Source organism: Taeniopygia guttata, chromosome 15 (genome assembly GCF_048771995.1).
Source record: "Taeniopygia guttata chromosome 15, bTaeGut7.mat, whole genome shotgun sequence".
Taxonomy (NCBI): Eukaryota; Metazoa; Chordata; class Aves; order Passeriformes; family Estrildidae; genus Taeniopygia; species Taeniopygia guttata.
The window spans coordinates 2,272,381-2,291,541 of record NC_133040.1 but is presented as its reverse complement, the minus strand read 5'-3'; the positions used below and the strand labels follow the sequence as shown (position 1 = coordinate 2,291,541).

Below are 19,161 nucleotides of genomic sequence, written 5' to 3'. Positions count from 1 at the left end.
AGAATAGGACCAGTGTTTGTCCCACAGTTGTTCTGACTATACTGACCAACCTCTACAGACCAGCCCCAATGCAAAAACAAGTTATAGCTACTGCAGACACACTCAGATCTACCAACAAACAAAAGAAACTGAACTTTTATTAACTAGCATTTCTTCATTCTGAAAAAGGATACTCCTATTTCCAGTCCTTTTTACCACTGATAAAAAGTTTGAAGGGGTAAATACACCTTTATAACCTGTAAGTAATTTTTCCTCATAGGTAAGCCCATAATTAATTTTCAATTAACTGCTTGAAACATCATGTTAGCAAAGGCAAAAATATATGAAAGAGCTCTCTGCTGCTTTTATAGAAAACCTTCACTGCTGTATGATAAAACCTTCCCATCAACTCAAACAAGAAGCTGACATATGCAAGACAGGCTAAAAACAGTCTCTAATATGGGAGACTCCATTAATAGAAGAGTAAGTCCAGAATTAACTACAGCAGGAAGCAGTGGGAGTTTTGAACTATAAACTGAATTAACTCATACATCATCATGATTAGTCCTGCATGTGGAGAAAATAATGCCTTGACAGGAATTTCACTCATTCAGCAATGAGCATTTGCTGGCCCATGCACCACTGGCTTGTAGTTAAATCAAACTGAAAACTGCACAGCAATGAAGCATTCTTCCCTTTAAAGTCACCAGATAAACATTAATAAAACCTCAAATCTCCTTCAGGACAGACTCTGTCTACTTTTCACATGAAGAAAATACATGCACAGATACTAATGGTTGCCTCTTTCAGACAGACAGTGTTACACATTTGGACAGGGTGCAGATGCTTATGACATTTAAGTAAGTCAGTCTGTATGATCCCAAATCAATTCCATATCTAACTTCATGGGGTTTAAGTCCACTTACAAAAATGCCTATATTCAGTAATATGCCCAAGTCTTTTGCTGAATCCAAATAATCTTGCTCAAGGTGGCAGAGGAAGTCAACAGCAGAGACTACAGCCAAGGCTTTACTTCTGAGGTTGGACTCTTGGAGAAACTCCAACTGCAGAAAACGTGGGAAAACTATTTCAATTCTACTTATTATTTATACTGGAAGCTTATAACACACAGGAACTTAGTAACAACCATTTAACATCTCTCCTGTCTGGTGCTCACAGGCTAAAGGAGCAGAACCAAACAGGACTGAGATGCTGCTGGAAAACAGGAGCAGGGGTTTGCCCCCACACAGCTTTTGCAGGGTTTTGTTTCATTTTGGTTTAAACCAGGCACTGTACATGGCTGCAAAACTACCCTGCCTGTGGAGCGAGTTACAGCAGTGCCACAGCACTTAGGAACTGAGTGTGTCACTGCAAGCACTTCCAGAGAACAAAGCTACCTGAGATAAGCAGGCAAAAAATAATTACTCTTTCATATTAAATACTACAAACCAGTTTGCATTTTTTCAGATACAAGAGTGTCTCAGCTATAAATCTGCAGCTACAACAGGTGTGCACATCCTGAAAGGCAGCAAGCCTTTTGCCTTCAAAACCTTCTCTTCTTTAACCTTAGTAGTTTAAAATTTAAGTAAATATTTCCAATGTCAGCTCTTACTCCCAGAGCTTGTGTTCTCAACTTCTAAGTAAGAAACAAAGGGAGTGACTTGGGCTTTCCCAGCTTTTTGTTGTTCCTGCTACTTGGGATCCATACATTTCAGGTACACATTTAAAAAACACTTGATTTTTGTTCTGGATTTCTTTTTTTTTACCATTGCAGAGATCCGCTCACTTTAGCACAAGCCGCTCTGACCGGAACACGATCACTTTCTGCACGGAGGCGAGGGCCCTGCTCCCTGCACGCAGGGCCGGGAGGAGGCGGGAGCTCCCGTTCGCCTCCGACCGCGGCCCCGCGGAGGGAGCGGCGCGGCCGAGGCCGCCCAGGCCGGGCTCTCGCTACCCTCACCGGGCAGGGCCCAAACGCCGGCAGCCCCTCCGCGGGGCCGGGCGGACGGGACACTCACCTGGCGGGGCCGCCCCCGGCATGCCGGCGGTGCTGCCGGGGATTTCCCGGGGGTTTCCCGGGGGTTTCCCGCGGGTTTCCCGGCGCGGGTCCCTCGGGCTCCGCCGCTCCCCCGGGAGCCGCGCTCCGCCCGTTTCCACCGCAACCGCCTCCGGAGCCCCGGCGCCAACAAGGCAGCGCCTCATTGGCCGGGCCGCCCGCCGCTGCCGGCCAATGGCAGCGCCGCGCACTGCCGGGGGTGGGAGGGCGGCTGAGGGCGCTCGGCGGGGCCTGTCCCGGTGCCGGTCCCGGTTCGGCTGGGAAAGCTCCGGCTCTCCGTCCCGCCTGGGACCAGTACCCCCGTGCCGGCCTCACCACGTCCAGTCTTTCTTTAAACACTTCCAGCGATGGTAGCTTCACCACCTCCTGCCCTGGGCAGCACGGTCAATGTCTGAATCAGTTTTTCTGTGGAGAAATTCCTCACAATATCCAATCTAAACCTCCCCTGGCCCAGATTAAGTCTCTGCATCAACACCAAAAGTACCAGGACAGCAAAGTCATGCTGGCCTTTACCTCCCCTGGGTAGCCTGGTATCTGCACCTGAAACACTGGGTCCAGCTGTGGCAAGCACATTTCTCTCCCTCTCAGGATTTTTCATAGAGGTACACAGAGAGAAATGAAAGAGAAAACAATTTCTATTTCTGCTCCTTGTTTTCACATGTGGAATGTGTTTGGAGAATTGTTTACCTGGAGTGAGTGCTTGGTTGGATTCTGGTGAGGATTGTTTGAGCTGATGGCAAATCCAACCCACCTGGGGCTGGACTCTCGAGAGAGGGTCACGAGTTGTGTTGGAGTTAGAGAAAGTAGTATGTAGTTTTAGTATCCTCCTTTTATATAGCATATTAATGCATTTCACCATAGTTATAATAAAGAAATAATTCAGCCTTCTGAATTGAGTCAAGACATCATCATTTCTTCCCTTTGGGTTCACCTGCATTTACAATATCCAGCTCTTTTCTTTCCTATGGAAAAGCATCACCATTCTCTTTCAGGGATCCACCACTGAAATTTGGATAACACCTCCAAGAATTAATATGTCCAAGGATTGATCCCACTCAAAAGCTGTCAGGGCAAAAAGGTGTTTCCTGTACCCCAGGCAGTCTTGTCTGACCCATTGACACTGGGACCACGAGCATTCCTTCCCAAGGAACGGCACTGTCACTGTCCTTCAGCAGCCCAACTCCAAATTGTAGAGCTATCTTCCAAATTTAATATGTCTGGGCATTTCTCACAGAAAGATGGTCCAAGGGCAGAAAAGGTTGCCTTTTCAGCCCTCAGACCCTAACACCTCCACAAACAATGCTGGGTAGAGCTGCTTTCCTTCACAAAGTAAGGCCCTGTCATCCTCCTTTTGCAGCCCATCTGCAAAATTTGGATTCCAGATTCAGAAATCAAGAAGTCTAAAGACTGCTCCTACTCAATAGGTGACAGGAAGGTCAGATGTTATTCTGCCCCAGGAGCTTCAGATGCAGGGTGTGTGGGGTGTGTGGGCAAAACCCTGAGTGTGTGTGTGGGATTTGGGGGAAGTGAAGCCCAGCAGCACTGAGACAGTTCCCTGTGGAAATGAGTTTATCTCTAAGGTGTAAGGTGGTCAGACAGCAGCGAGTTCAGAGCAGATGTGGCACCCACAGCCCCACAGAGACCCAAGCACAGCCCAGACAGGCTGGCAAGGCCCCAGCTGTGGGACAGAACCTCATATTTAAATACTCCTGTGGCTACAACACATCACACACCGTGATGAAGGTAAGCTTGTGCTCAAGCACTGCACTGAATCACCACTTAGCACTGTGAGGAAGAGTCCTCTTCACCTCAAATGTACCAGTTGTGTTAATGCCCTTCTTTCCATGATGCTCCAAGCACAGGGCTGCTGTGAGCAGCAGCATCCCACTGCTGTGTTTGGAGAGTAACTTTCAAAGCTGTCACAGCCCTGCAGCACTTTCCTGTCAGTGGCGCCCTGCATCATCCTCAGGACCTCACTGCTCCTCTCTAGTGTAAACACACACAAATATTGTCCAAAGTCCAAAGGTCTGAGGCTAGGAAATGGTTACTCAATGTTCAAAATCAGGGCATTGCCTTTCAATTTGAACATATGCCTATAGAACACTGTCAAAAAACAGAGGCCACTTTGGGGAGCAGAAATATTTGTTAACCTTAGGAGGTTGAGCCTGGGAAGTTACAACAGTAAAAAGACCAACCATAGCTGGGAGCTACTAACTCCAGATGTCAGGCAGGCTCCAGCCCATGGAACAGGGACCATCTGCATGCAAGGGAAAGGGATTTTATAACGTCATTGCTGAGCCATAGATAAGGGTGGTGTATCTGATTTTCTCCAACCTGAAGAGTGAAAACTTTTCCTGCTTCATTTGGTTGATGTGTTCCTGCCTTGGGGGGGTTCCAGGGGCCTGCATAACCATTTTGCAGGTTATGCTTCCTGAGTCCCAAATTACTGTCAAACCTATCCCAACATTAGCTCATGAAATAAAAAATAGGCCATTTCTTCAGATCAACATGAACTTTCTTACATCTTCTTGCTCAGCTCTGCAATCCTGGGGAAGTTGTTCCCAGGCACAAACCCACACTGGGAGCAGCCAAGAGTGAGGAAAGCAGAGTCTGCAGAAATCCCCAGGGGTGGCCAGCATGGCCCAAAACCAAGAGAGCTGGGGCCCAGGGCTGAGCAAGTTTTGTCTGAAGGAAACAAAGGTTTTGGCAAGGGTCTGTGGTTGTTACTTCAGGAGGCAGAAGGACCTCCAGGAAATGAACCATCTGCAGATCAGAATTAAAGTGAGATTATTTTCTGCATTTTGGAATATTCACCTCAAGATGCTGCAAAGCCAGGGCTGTCCACCCCCTTCTCTGCACCACAGTACTGTCGAGTCAGTGTTCTCAGACTCAGGTCACCTACCTGGTCGTTGCCTGAGTTTCAACAACTTTTGATTGAAAAGATCCCCGGAGAAAGTGGAGAGTCCAGGGCAGCCACAATGACTGTCTCCAAGCACTTAAGATCTACAAACCCCCAGTGCTGTGAGCCAGTAAACTGATACTTATCAAAAGAAGCTTTGCTACAGTTTATTAACCAGATAAAGTGTAGCCCCCCAGCCTGATACACAAATTTGTGTTTGGTATTGTATTCCTGTCAGATTTGTCAAACATAGAAGTTATTTATGGTGTATAGGGAACAATTAAATGGTAACTAGAAGATACCTCAAGCCATAAACAAATAAAACTCCATTTAGAATGATGAAGGAGCACAGAAGCCCTCTTCAGCCTTGTGTTCTCATGCACCCCCATGTCCCAGGGATGTGCTCTCAGTTCTGCTGAGCTCCCTGACCTCCAGCTGACCAATTCACACAGTGAAAGGGAACTGATACATTATTTTATTAGCAGCAGAAGGCAGAGGCAACATTGTACACAAAAAGTACCCTGTTTTCATTTTAATAAAATGCCCTGTGTATTCTAGTTATAAAGTAAGGGAGTATATGAGTCCTAAAAACCTAAAACACTTCTCTGCAGGGACACAGCCGGAAACATCAGCCACAGATCACAGTGAAATGCTGTATCATCCCAAAACTGCCCATAACAGCGAGGAAAAGAACTCTGAACAGTGAACAACAGGAATTAAAGCAGGCAGTAGCAGAAACTTTGAAGTATTTTCTGGTGGCACAGTGCAGGTCTTTAGAAGTGACTCCCTCCTCCAGACACTGTCATCAGCAGACATTGAGCCCTGGAAACTTTGTGAACAAGGAACACTTTGCAGGAGCAGTCACAGGAGGTGGCAACGACAGAGCGCAAGATCTGACATGAGCCTGCAATGCCTAAACTCTCCCAGTAATCACCTCTCTTTCCAGAAAGGGCTTTCAGGGGAACCTGAAAAATAAAAGAATTTGACTTCCAGGTCATCTTTGCTGGCCTGAGACCCTTCTGCTGCCACAGTGAAACAGAAAAAATGATTTTTTTCTGCCTTTCAAACTGGGAGAAAAACTAGATAAACCTCAGAACCTTTCTGGTCCTCTGTAAAGCCAAATGTTCTAGAATTAAACTTTTTACAGCTACAAGCAGCTTTGTCTAGGCCTGAGCTTGAGACAAAGACTTTGAACTATTTCAGTAAAACCAGTACAGTTGATTGCCTCATGTTTGAGCTTTGTGTGTACAGGATGCAAAGACAAAGGTGAATCAAACTACACAGATTTGATCACAAGAGGAAACAAGTAGACAGACAGAGCTGATCATCTCTGGGTTGCCTTCATCATGGCTTTGTTCCAGCAGCTGCTCCAAGGATCACAGGAATGTCATGACTGTCCTGTTCTTGCCAATCTGCCAGGGCTCCAGTGGGTAAAAGCGGATGAGAATCCTTTTGGGTATAAAGCAAAAATATGGACAAGAAACATAATTTTACAATTATTGCTGCCCAGTTTGTAACATAGTAGAAAATCTGCACTAGGGTCTCTCTGTATTACACTTCAGGGTGTTCATTTAACAGAAGGAAACAGAAGCTGTGCATGGGTCAGGGTACAAACACACTTCACCCATACAAACGAAAGCAGTCTGTATTTCAACACTTTCAATGTCATACTCGTCCATTTCAGAAGGATTCACCTAGTGCATAATCTTGCCAGGGATTTATCCTGACAGCACCCAAGAGGCAGGGAAGTACTATTATCACTCTCCTTTGGGGAGATGGGTAAGACAAGCAGAGATGGACACGGCTGACCTTCAGGAACAGCCTTGTTCCAGCATTTGGCAGGGTGACACCCTGGCAGGGTGAAGCTCTACCAATTCCAGTGGTGTTTCACAGCAGTTTCACCAACTGTAACTACTGATCTTCAAGGAACAGTAATGCCCAGACTGTTCAACAAGTGCATACCAGTCTGTAGTTTTATCTGGCTCCAAACCACATGTCAGGGATTCAGCATCCCCGAGCACTTAGTGTTTACAATGTCGTCTTGGATCTGTATTACAGCTTAGTCTCCTGGAGGACATGGGAACTGCCACTATCTCCAGTGCTCTGAACATCCCCATGGCGCTTGTTTGTCGTGTTCCATGTCCATGGAGCACACAGGCCTGTAGGCCCGATGGGAGGACGCTCTCGTTGCCCTTGTGGTGAGCACGGTGCCCATGCTGAGCCCCCCGCCAGGCCGCACTCACCGATCGGGGCTCAGACCCAGCTGCGCCGTCAGGACGTCGAAGAATCGGGCGCTGTGCCCCTTGTTCTGCTCCGCCGTGCCCACCACGCCGATGGACGAGACGACCAGCTGGGCGCAGGGCTCGGCCGAGCCCGACAGCACCATGGGCAGCCCGCTCCGCACCGTCACGTTCACCCGCTGCGGGGACAGCCACCGTCAGCCCCCGCCGCCTGCAGCCCCGCCGCCCCCCGCCCGGCCCCGCTCACCTCCGCCGGTTTGCCCAGGATGTCCGCGGTGGCGGCGCACAGGGTCTGCGCCAGCCCCGGCGGGAGCCGCTCGGCCGGCAGGCTGGTGTCCAGCTCCACGAACGGCATGGCGCTGCTGCCCCGCGGCCTGCACCGCCTCTGCCCGCGGCCCCGGCCCGCCCGGCCCCGGCCCGGCCCGCCCCCGGCCCGCCCCCGGCCCGCCCCCCGAGCCGCCCGGCGGCGGGGCGGGCTCAGCCCCGGCACCGCCCGCGGCACCGCGCAGCCCCGGCAGCGCCTCCCGCTCCGCGCCGACCTCAGGCGGGTCACTCCGCTTCAGCCCAGCCGCACCGACTGCCTGCGGGTGATGTTTTCCCCCTCTCAGCCCCTTAAATTATCAGGCTAACCCAGAGATCCGAGCGTTTGAGGGGAGGAATATCAGGAGATGGCAAAGATTTCCAAAAGACGCTCTTACCCCGATATACGTTGGTTCAGCTCTCTTTATTCTGTGATGTCCATGGGGAGAGTGGGGCAAAGAGGACGAACAAGAAATGTCAGGGGTTTATCCAGGCTTTGGACAGGGAGGGCTTCTTGGGTCTCCGCCAACCCTGTCAGGGCAGGAAGAAGGGACGGGGAATAGGGAACAGGATGCCCATGAGCACAACGTAACAGCCGGGCCTTTGGGGCTCACCATGGGCATTGCTGGGGTGTGCACTGGAGGCTGTGAGACCAAAACCATCACATCTCACTAAGGGGTGCCTAGAATGAGTTTTGTGACGGCCCTTACTGACAATAGAAAAACATTTCAGGTCACTACAACAGACACCTCTGTGCAGGGAGGGCTGAGAATGGAAGTGCGGTAATTTCTCTTAACAGCCAAAACGACAAGAAATTAAAAAGCAAGCAGAGAGATTTACTGCTTTATCTAACGTGTATTAATTACAAGGACTTTGAGCAATCAGGACTTTGAACTCCCAAGTTGGTAAGTGACCTTGGCATGCTGGCTCACAGCGCCAGTCTAATCTACAGATCACAGGCGTCCAAGCTAGAGATCAGAGGCTTCTCAGAGGCTGAGCTACTGTCCAGTGAGGTTCCACAAGCTCTTTTACAACAAAGGGTTATGAATCAGCTATACTAAAAATTCATCATTTAAGGTACAAAACTGTTGGGAAAATTTGCTTTGTGTAATGTGACATATTGGTTTTCTACAATTACACAATTACAATTCTAGACAATGCTAATGAAAACTGATTAAATTGCTTTTTTTTTTTTTTTTGCTTGGCTTTCACTGCTGCTAGTGAAGACAATACTGGCCCAGAGTTATGTGCAAAAAAACAGCCAGGAAGAAGGCTGGGCAAAGATTTCTAGAACAGAAATCTTGGTGAAAAACACCATGAGAAAACAACAGGTTTTTTAGAACTTGCCAGCAAAAAATGTCATTGGCCAAGATATGGTAGCACTAAAAGAAAAAAAATAGCAAACAGTTATTTGATTAGTGAAAGAAGCAATTCCTGAATTCCATGACTCATTTTGTTTTAGTTTTTACAGGAAGAATTTTTGGCAAGGATTTTAGGGTAAGGGCAACAACTACTTATGAACAGAAATATAAAGATATATATTCCACCAATTTCTACATCCTTTACAATTTTTTATTTTCAACTGAAGAAACTGGAAATAGTTGGATTTGCTCAGTTTTATCTCATAAATTGTGCTGCAATACAAAAGGATTTAGTGTTTGAGCTACAACTGAGCAGAAACAAACAGCCAAGAAAAAAAGCTCAAAAGCTCCAAAAGAACTCTTTGCCCTTTTATTGTGATGCATGTGTTGCTCAATGCCACAAAATCTTTCTTATTACTTCAGCTGCACTGGGTGACTTACTTGGTGAACTTCCATCCAAAACAGTCTCAGAAGAGCACGTCTGCATTTATTCCCTCTCTGCATTTCCTAGGAGAAATGTGCTATTACAGTATTACCATAGAAATAAACCCAGTTTGTGTACTGTTATATTCTCTTTTACAGAAACACTGTGAATGCACTTGTAGACAGAGCACCAACAGAAGCCAGGCTTTCAGAAATCCCAAGCAGCAGTTAAACTAAAGAAATATAAAGATTCACCATTGTAGATTAATACAAAGAAATTTCTCAAAGGAACTTCAAGGGAAACAGACGTGTGGAATGTAATGGACAGCCAAGCAAAATGCCTCAACAATAAGAAACCTTTAAAAATTTTTTTTTCACTTTTGTGAAGTAGTTTTGTGCTCTACTTGTCTGTGCAGACACATGCTGAGAAGATGAGGATGAGGCACACTTTGCACACTTTGCAGTAAAATGTTAAAATTGGAAACAATCACCCTCATCCATTCAGTTCTTTAATGTTCCCAGTTTGTAGGCTGGCTTGAATTCTGTCAGGAAATACCATTCTTGTCTCTACCATCTCTGAGAAGACTGACACTGAAATAAAATCCAGATGCACGTTAAGTGACCTGTAGGGCCTCAGCCTTCTGTATAAATGTAATGTTTTAGGTCATAAACATTCCCCAGCCTCCACCCCCAAAGACACAAGAAAGACCTGGCCCACAGGGAAACACTCTGTAATTTCTGTATTAGAATTACAGTGTTCTTTCCCGTTACATGCAGAACTGGATGTCAGAGAAGAAGTTAAAAAGGAAAAAAAAAAAAGGCAGGAAAAATGCTGTGATAGGTTAATTCATTTCAACATCTTCATCAACACAGGTGCCAGTTGTTCTTTCAGCTGTGGATCAATTTGAATATTGCTCAGTTCTTTGATATTGAGGATCATCTCATGGGCTTGGAAAAAAAGCTCTTTCCCCACAGCATCCTCCACCCGCCTGCGCCACTCCCTCAGCCTGGGTCTGTCTTCAAAGATGTCACAACCAACTCCAACAGGCTGCAGAGAGGGGAGAAAGCAACAGTGAGGCTTGGGGCAGTCACTTCTTAACTGAGACAACGGGCACTAAAAGTATACTTGCAGATAAAGGGGAAAAAAGGAAGAGCTCATAGAGGAGCAGTAGGGAGGAGGGAAATCTCTGGTCAGTGTAGCTATCTGGGGGACACAAAAAGGGCATTTACAACTCAGTTCCTGGGGGCTGGAACAGCTGTTCAGTGCACCATAGATAACCACATTCTGTGAGTGATTTTCAGCCATGACACTGAAGATGTGGTGGGCTGGCAGTCCCAGGGACTACTGCCCAGTTTGCAGTACAAAGTGCTGGATTATACAGCAACACCCAGCACAAAATGTGTTTAACTGAATCAGTGTCCTAACTAACTTAATCTATCTGCTATCTGCCTGTGCCACTCTCTGCAGCACACTATAGAGAAGCAGAACTGCTGTTTTTCAGTCCCTTAGACACTGAACTGGGAGAAAAAATCATTGCTGGGCTGAAGGATCCAGGCCCTGGTGGTCTGGCAGGGAACAAACAGTTTGTAACAGACTTAATTTGATTGCCTCTATCTGAGCTTAATTATTTCATCTTCTAGACATGGCATGGGCAAGTATTATATTGTTAAATTATAGAAATATTCCTATATGGTTGTTTCATTTCATCAGACCTGTCTGCTATTGCTTCTCATTTATATATATTACCTCCTTCTCTGGAGGTTAAAAATAAAGTAATGATAAAAAATGAAGAAAAAGTTATTGCTAGAGATGAGAAACAAAAGAAATCTGTTGCAGACAGCTTTTTCTTTTGATTTTCATTGCTGTTCTGAACCCACTCCCGCATTCTCCCCATTGTCTTAAGCCAGTTCTACTGAAATATGCCTTGCTTCTCCTGCTACTGAAGAGTTACCACGTTCTGTCCCCTCCCTGCTCAGCAGCGTCTGTTTTCCTTGTGCTGACACTTCCTCACCACGCTCCAGGCACTCACTTGCATCAGTTCCACAATGGCCACAAGATCTGCCAGGGAGATCTCACTCCCAATGATAAAAGCCTTGTCCTGCAGAAACCTCTCCTCAAATTGCTTCAGGGAAGTGGACAGCCCCTCCATAACCTCCTGGAGCTTCTCTGAGGGCAGTGGCTGCCCTGTGAAGAGGGGAATCAACACCTGAGGAGAGAAGGGACATCATAGTACACATTACCATCTTCTCTGGTAGTAGTAATTGAAGTTACACCTCATGATCATCAGTGCCCTGCAATCAAGCCACAGAATGGCAGAGCTTCATGGGCTGTGGCAGCTCCACAGAGCTCCTGGGCAGAGACCACACCAGCAGTCCTAAGTGTGACCTGCCACAGCAGTGACCTCCAGCTCATCAGCAGCAATGTGCAGAACAAAATCAAGGATCCTCAACTCATTTTGTGCCTGGCAGCTGTGCCCTCCCACTCCACTCTGCTGGGCTACAAAAGAAAAATAGGCAACAGCTCTAGGGAAGACAGATCTCTGTCACAGTCACCCCTGCTACATCCTCTGTGTTACCAGGAGCTGCTCTGCTGTGGAACTGGGTGCTGCAGGCAGCTGCCTGTCCCGCAGGGTGATGGAGAGGAGGGAATGGTGTTGGCTGAGGCAGGAGCATCAGAAGGACTAGAATTCATCAACAATGCCTGGAGACACAGAAATGGCTCCCTCTGTGTGACAGCAGCCAGCAAGGCTGGAAGTGGTCAACACCACTTTTAACAAATCTTTCAGTGGCTTAAAGCATCATTCTTTAAACCACTAGAAGTTATTCTGAAGCAACCACACAAGTGCAGTCTTTGTATCTGCACAGACTTGCTGGCACAGGAGGCAGTTGCCTTTCCACAATATTTTTCACCAGTCACAGAGATGTATGCACCACTGGAGCCCAGTGTTTCACAGCTGTGCTGCCTTCACCTTCCCCAGCTAAAGAAGTACAGTTTGTTTAGAGAATCAAAATTATAAATACAAATTTCAATCAGTGCAAGTGAACTGAATTTCTACTTACTGCTAGTATATGCAACAATTCAAGTTGGGATTGCCTAATCCAAGCCAGGATTTTGGCCAAATACATGTGGAATCCATTTCATCAGAAAATTCGTGGCCAGTTCTCTTCCTAAGTGATTTCAATTATGCATGATGGGATCTTAGGGTAAAATCACTCTAAACAGCGTCTTCTTCCTTTTCCTTATCTCAGAGCTGTCTTCCCATTTTCTATCTTCTCCCATTTCTAGCTAACATGCTTTTCTTACATGGTGGCTTCATATGTTTCCATATTTACACCTTTTCTGCATCTGGGCTATGTAATCACCATCAGCAGCAATTAGTTGGATTTTTTTCCCTTGAAGCACTGCAGGCTTCCAGCATGCAGAAGCTGAAAGAAACTGCTTCTTGTATGAATCTGCCTCATATTTGAATTGCTCCTCTGTACTCTATAGCCAAACAATCAAATATCAATAAAGTCAAGAAGATAAATGAGTCCTGATAGGCTTTGTTAGGCACAAACAAGGGCAGACTTCACAAGGGAGTAGTGAAGTTACCTGTTTACTAGCAATCCTGATTTCATCTGAAATTCCATACCAGCTGTCCTTGCAGAACTATACTTGCACCTAGGTCTCTCTAGGGATAGTTGCATTTACTGTCTGGTGAGATGGCTGGAAATAGGTGTCCAGCAAAATCATCTGATACTAAATGATCTTCTGGCTCAGGATGAATCAGGTAATTTTGCCTAAATGTAAATTGACCTGATTACACTGAGTAAAGAAAATCTACCTTTCAGTGTCTCTCTGCTCTCTCTCCCTGAGCATATTTCAGAGAAGTACATAAGCATGCTGGAAGCAGAAGACTCCTTTTTTGCATTTCCACCCTTAAGAGGCTGCAGGAACTCTTATGAAGAATGCAAGTCTTTCTGCTTCCAGCAACAAAACACATGTTCACCAAAGCCAAACTCTGCCTATGTGCACACTCTGCACAGCTGTTTAGGGAGGGAGAGGCCCTTGGAAGCAATACTAAGTCTGTTACATATTTGCTCACAAATCCAGGCAATGAAAGTCTGTTGAGTTTGAGACCTTCTGTACCAGACCTTCTTTAAGGGAAAAACCAAAACGGTCAAATCTGCTTTTGCCAGATCCTGATGTTGATCAGTTTGAAACAGCTCCCTCTCCAACAGCTCCTTTCAGCTAGGAATGGCCCAGGTTTGTCTCTGAACTGGGGCTGTTAAGATGCTCAGTACTCTCACAGCACAACATCACTTTACTCACGTTTTTACTTTGTCTCCTTACCTTGATCCACATGGTCTTTGGGGCGTTGGCCCGGATGTTGGCGTGGTGCCAGGACAGGTACTCATCCACCCGGGCCCGTTTCTGTATGTCGGAGGGGTACCAGTGGTCAGGAGTGTTGTACTTCCTGCACAGGTACAGCAGGATGGCAGTGCTGCCCACGCGTCAGCAGGAGACAAGAAAGGGGTCAGGCAGTTACGATGCAGAATGTTTTGCCTAAGCTCCCTCTCCTGCTCCTTTTCAACTTCTTTCTTCCACTAAAACACATTCCAATCAGGATTTCCAGTGGAGTCCAGGGACCATATAAAAGCACCTAATTCATGTTGACATCAGTGCCCTTCCATGGAAACTTTAACCTGCTGGAAAATCACAGCACTGTTCTATGGTGCTACTGGACAGTACTGGGTCAAACATACAATGAACCTCCATGGTCATCTATCAGTGATGGTAACTCTACTTGCTCCTTGCCTGCTCTGACCCACCTCTCTGAGACCTGTGCTGTTTCTGTGCCTGTGTGCTAAATTAAACTCTCTGATGGGTTATTGCTGCCTTTTCATCAGATCTGTCTCCAGCACGCAGCTTCCACTGAAGTCAGTGGAAGTCTCAGCAAGGAAATCCTACAGAATCTTTTTGTGTTTGTCCAGATGTTTATACTTTCACTAACTGGCAGAAGTCAGATGGAAAAATATCTTAGTCATCTGCAACAATACTTAGGCTATTACTACAAAAAAAAAAAAAAAAAAAAAAAAAAGCCACAGAAAATGTGCTGGCAAAATGGAAGAAAATGCAAACACCCCTACCATGCTGATACTGCTATAGTTCAATTGTTTCAGTATTATGACATCATTAACCAGTCTCCATAATAATCTTTTAATGTAAAGCCTAAATTTTATCTGTGTAGATGTTCTCTCAGCTTTTATAACTAATTCAGATAAACAGAATTCTTTCCTAGAGTAAAAGGGATTTCTTTTCCTAGGGTGAAAGGGATTTTTATAAGCTTTAAACATCTCCCAGAAATGTTTATAATCCCATTTTGAGGTAAGTGCATTCAGGGTGAGATGAAGAAGCTAAGTCAGCTGAGTTGTTTACATTCTGAAAGATAATTCAAACAGAAAATGGAAAGAGATCAAATGAGGTTATACTATTAAAAATAACCAGCATGTTAATATATTCTGTGATCCTCAATTATCCCATGGGAATGACATCTTCTGAATGCAGCACAGATTGCTGGTACCCAAGGAAGTCTAAGGACTGAATTCTTACCATTCTGCAAGGGTGAAGTCTCCATCCTTCAGCGCTGGTACTTTCTTCAAGAGGCTGACTTTACCTGCACCTTCACTATTTGATGGCCCTAAGAACATGAACAGACAAGTCTGAGGTCAGAAGTGTATCTGCCAGTGCACGATAAATGAAATACCTGCAGCCAGCTGGATAACCAGTGAACAGTGTGAGGTTTTCCCAATAGGGTCATAGCTCACAAGTGAGAGGTAATGAAATGGCAGAGTCAGTGTAAGAGCTGTCTGCAGAGGCAGCAGGCTCAGACTGGCCACATGGCATGGAGCAGTTTATATTTTTATATTTTAACAGGAGTTCTCTTGCTTGACTCAGGTACCAGGATACTTGCAGAACTTATTGACAGGACAGACACTGGCTAGGGGCAGGGAAGCTCAGACACCTCAGCCCTGCACTGCTCCTGACCCTGTCACTCCTGGCTCTGCATGTCAACCTACTTCTAACAGGAAAACACAGGAGGAAGACACCATTCTGTAAGAATTTAAACTCCACGGTCCCTTGGAGGAGTTAACAGCTGGCTATCTAATCAGGCTTTCAGTTTCCCACTGCTGGCACCAGACTTGCCAGTCTGCAGTTAAATGCCAGGGAATTGCACAACAGCCCAGGAACACCTGAGTAAGAAAAGCTGTGAGGAATTTGTTTGCTTTGCTTGTTTTAGGTTCTCCTGAGGAGACATGACAATTAGAATAGAAATCCTGATCAAATCAGCATGACCAGCAGGAGGTCTTGTACAAAACTCCCTTTGTTCAAAAAAAAGTCAAGAAAAAGAATCATTAACTTATAGTGACCTCCATCTCTGAGAACTATTTGTACCCATTGAGGAAGCAGTAGCAGTGGCTACATTACTGGACAAATGTACAGTGGGAAATAATCTCTGGGAAATAAAACCAGCCTCTGGACAAACAAGTTTATTTGCAGCTGGTTTGGGAAGGCTGGGAGAAGGCAGGCTGCTGCATTACAATTACAGACTGCTTTCCCTTATATCGATTTCCAATAATGAGTTAAATCAAGCAGAGAATACATTTCCACTTTCCAGCTGAGTAGCCTCTACCTTGTTTCTTCTTTGAGAAGATGTTGGGTTTTTTTTATTCCAGTGTTAAGTAGTTTCATCAGAGATTAAGGTTTACACTCATCTGCGATTTGAAGGGATTCAAATCCACATTTCCCTTTCATTAGGAAAAGTCTCTGCCTGCCTGCTGTGAATATGACTTCCAGCTTAGCTGGGTAAGAGGTTCCATCTGCTCAGCAGAACCAGGCAACACTGTCCAGAGAGGTAGGAAACCCTAGGCAGGACTTCTTTGAAATAATAGCCTGACAGAAAGCACAAGTTAAGCCTAATAACTGAGAAAATTGAGTATAAAAATAAAAATGTCCAAAAGTGGGCAAAGTACTGGCTGTCACACCCCCATGATTTGTATCACAGAAACAGTAAGACAAATGTTACTGTCATGCAAGGAATTGCTCAGGGAAGTTGCTTTGTTTTGTTCTTTTAGAATGGCCCCAAAGGCCATTGGTCACCACACACCCAGACCTGATGAGATCTCTAGTGTTCACCTGGCCTTTGGAAAAATGCAGTAGAAAGTTGCCAGTCAGTGATGCTTACAGCTAACGAGCAATCCCTCGTCAGACCCAGCTGTTTGGTTGTCCTGCTGCCTGTGTTTATTATCCAGGGCAGCAGGGAACTAAGAAACAAGGATATGAGAAGTAAGCAGTGGGTGAGGGCAGTTTGAATCAGATTTCAGAGAGCTTTCATCATACAGCAATTCTAGCAGGAATACTGAGGATATTTGTTCCCTGACGGAGCTAACAGCAGGCTGGACAGCAGTTCAGTGTCTGTGACACAGCCAGCACCACAGCCTGGGGATGGAATCAGTTACTTTGGTTTGTAGATAGACATAAAAGACCTGTGCTGAGACTCTGACTGAGCTGTGAACTGGTAAATGCCTTGGTGTGAACACTAACTCCAGGCTGCTTCATTAGGACCCATTGCTTATTGTATGAAAATAGAGACCAATATTTGTATTTGCAGTTTAGCAGAACTGAAGTTTGTGCCTTTCTTCCAGCCAGCAGAGCCAGCCTTTTTGTTTAGTGGTATTGGATGGTCCATCTTTGTCATTCCTGTGATATTGGCTTGACTTACAGTTCTGTTTAACATACCAGTTGTATCTGGGGTAATTAGTTCTTGATGACTCCCAAGGATGGATGGATGTACAGATAGATATAGATAGCTATAGATACACAGACAGTGTATGTGTATTGCTGGGCTTTGAGGTGTAACTTTAACAACCAGAGTATGCACAGTCAAAAAGCAGGGTAGGCTACACACATGAGGAAATCTTAAGCCTATGTCATAGTGCAGAGAAGGAGGTTTATTGGTGGGTAAAAGAGCAGCAGAGAAGATTTTATGGAAATAGAAGGGGGGGGGAATTCCCACTCTTTTTACCAATCACATACCTGCCTAATCCTCTAATCTTCAACCAAAGGTTTCAAAGTAACGCGCTTTGCCTTAGGCACAAAAGTAACAATTTACAGGAAAACGCAACATTTAAATGGACAACAGTCATAAAGTTGGAGGAGCCTGAACAGGGCTGCCGCAAAGTACAGCATTCCCAGAGCACTCCTCGGCTGTCAGAGTGACTAATTTGCTAGAAATGGCTAGAGGAACATTCCTTGGAGAGCCACAAAAATAGATGCAGCAGAGCTACGGGACTACGCTGGGAACTGGAGCCGGGGATTCAGCATCACCCGGGCGGCCCGGGGAGCTCGTCCTTCCGTCGTACCGGGCAGATCCAGCGCCGGGAGGCGAAGGGTTCCCCCGGGGTCGGTGAGACCGAACCTCCGCCAGCTCCGGGGCCGCAGCGGCGGGCTCGGCCCGTGCCCCGCCCGGGGATCGCGTTACGGCCCGTGGGGACCCTCCCGTCCCCCACCCTGCGCTCACCTGCGCGGGGCTGCTCCGCGCCGCTCCCCTCCGCCTTCCTGCCCAGCACCGAACCTGCCGAGAGCCAAGAGAGCGGCTGAGCCCGACTGAGCCCGGCTGAGCCCGGCTGAGCCCGCCCGGCCCCGCCGCCTCGGCCGCGCCCGCCCCACCTTTGAACAGCTCCACGTGCTTGAACTCGAAGGGAATGTTGTTGCTCCGGGCGAAGATGTAGATGGAGCGGCAGGGCTGCGAGAGCAGGTCCAGGTACAGCTCCAGCCCCATCCCGACCCGGCGGGGAGCAGCCGCGGCTCTGCCGCCGACCGCCCGGGACCGCCCTGCCGGGCCGGCGGGGGCCGAGCCGTGCCGGGCGGGAGGTGCCCTCCGGCCCTCCCTCCTGCCCTCCCCCGGGCCGTGCGGGCGGCAGCAGAGCGAGCGGGGTCTGTGCCTGGTGTTCCCCGCCCTCCTCCCCGGCCGGGACTGGAGAGTGCCGGAGGACCCCAGGAGAGCCCACCTCAGCCGGGGCAGGGAGGCACGGCCGGAGCTGGGACAGGGATTACAGAGTTCCCCTTCCCACAGCGTCAGGCGGCCCTGGCCCGCTGTGGCTGGCATCCTGTTGATTCATTTTCCTTCAGGAAGGGAAGGAAAGGTAACGTGAGTAATGACAGGAGTAGCGCTCAATTACCAGGACCAAAAGAGAGGCTGGTACTAAGCAGTAAGAGAGAGGGGGCTGCCGCTCCCCTCCACAGCTTTGCTGGCACCGGAGGGGCTTGGGAGCTGCTCACCCACGGCATCCCACTACGACTTTCACAAGGTAAATGCTGAGTTTTGTAACACAGTCCTGCAGGGCTGTGCCACGCTGCAGACAGCGCCTTTGCACAGTGCCCTCTAAGCCAGTGTTAATCACGCACTGCCAGATCTCAGTAGGGCTTTCTGCTCAGAACATAATTCTTTCGTCATATAGTCCCTGCTGCAAGGTGACAGCTGAATGGCAGTGAAGTGTGGAGGACTTCTCTGTGGACATTACATCTGCATACTCACTCAAAGTGACTTTCCTCTCCCTGGTATTTGTCACTTGCACTGAGCGCAGAGCTCAGTGCACAGCTGTGTGATTTGGGAAGGTGACATGCTGGCTGAGCACAGGGACTTCTGGGACCTGTGAGATAGAGCAGTGAACCACTCAGGGCAAAGTCACCCCCAATCAAACCCACCTCAGCTGTGCTGACACCTTGCTATCAGTGCTGTGCCACACAACTTGTATGTCACACACAGATCTTTGGAAAGAACCATAGGAATCTCAGGGAGAGGAAACTGGAGGATCCAGTTGCTCTTTTTCTTGTGAAAAGGCTTGGGTACTGATCTGGGA

General features: G+C 47.2%; 3 protein-coding genes across 7 annotated transcripts in view; all 3 read right to left on the bottom strand.

The window, feature by feature from the left end:
* CABIN1 (calcineurin binding protein 1) overlaps positions 1-2,184 on the bottom strand; it is a 107,968-nt gene extending 105,784 nt beyond the window's left edge. For 4 of the 5 annotated variants that reach the window (XM_030285834.4, XM_030285836.4, XM_012578115.5 and 1 more), the window contains exons 1-2: positions 1,998-2,184; positions 906-1,043 (exon numbers count right to left, since the gene is read on the bottom strand). The gene's annotated coding sequence lies outside the window, so the exon portion shown is untranslated. The remainder of the gene's footprint in view (positions 1-905; positions 1,044-1,997) is intronic. The other variant, XM_030285835.4, reaches the window with a different exon arrangement.
* Positions 2,185-5,395: 3,211 nt separating this feature from the next.
* DDT (D-dopachrome tautomerase) lies at positions 5,396-7,615 on the bottom strand. Its single transcript, NM_001160044.1, is given in 3 exon segments — positions 5,396-6,383; positions 7,178-7,353; positions 7,422-7,615. Coding segments are annotated over 3 exon segments (357 nt in total). The 5' UTR covers positions 7,530-7,615; the 3' UTR covers positions 5,396-6,310.
* A 1,409-nt stretch (positions 7,616-9,024) lies between these two features.
* On the bottom strand, positions 9,025-18,299 carry LOC100232469 (glutathione S-transferase theta-1). The gene is made up of 6 exons (XM_030285533.4): positions 17,969-18,299; positions 17,820-17,873; positions 14,852-14,939; positions 13,592-13,742; positions 11,289-11,465; positions 9,025-10,306 (listed from the first exon to the last, which is right to left on the bottom strand). The coding sequence occupies exons 1-6, from the start codon at positions 18,078-18,080 to the stop codon at positions 10,106-10,108; spliced, it is 783 nt and encodes a 260-aa protein (XP_030141393.4). The 5' UTR covers positions 18,081-18,299; the 3' UTR covers positions 9,025-10,105.
* Positions 18,300-19,161: the final 862 nt, after the last annotated feature.

Bases quoted from the DNA above. Each gene is read 5' to 3' on its own strand.
- LOC100232469 (XM_030285533.4), bottom strand. From the start codon at position 18,080: ATGGGGCTGGAGCTGTACCTGGACCTGCTCTCGCAGCCCTGCCGCTCC. The intron at 17,874-17,968 runs GTGGGGCGGGCG...GGCTCTCGGCAG, and splicing joins GCACGTGGAGCTGTTCAAAG to GTTCGGTGCTGGGCAGGAAG. The intron at 14,940-17,819 runs GTGAGCGCAGGG...TCATGTTCTTAG, and splicing joins CGCGGAGCAGCCCCGCGCAG to GGCCATCAAATAGTGAAGGT.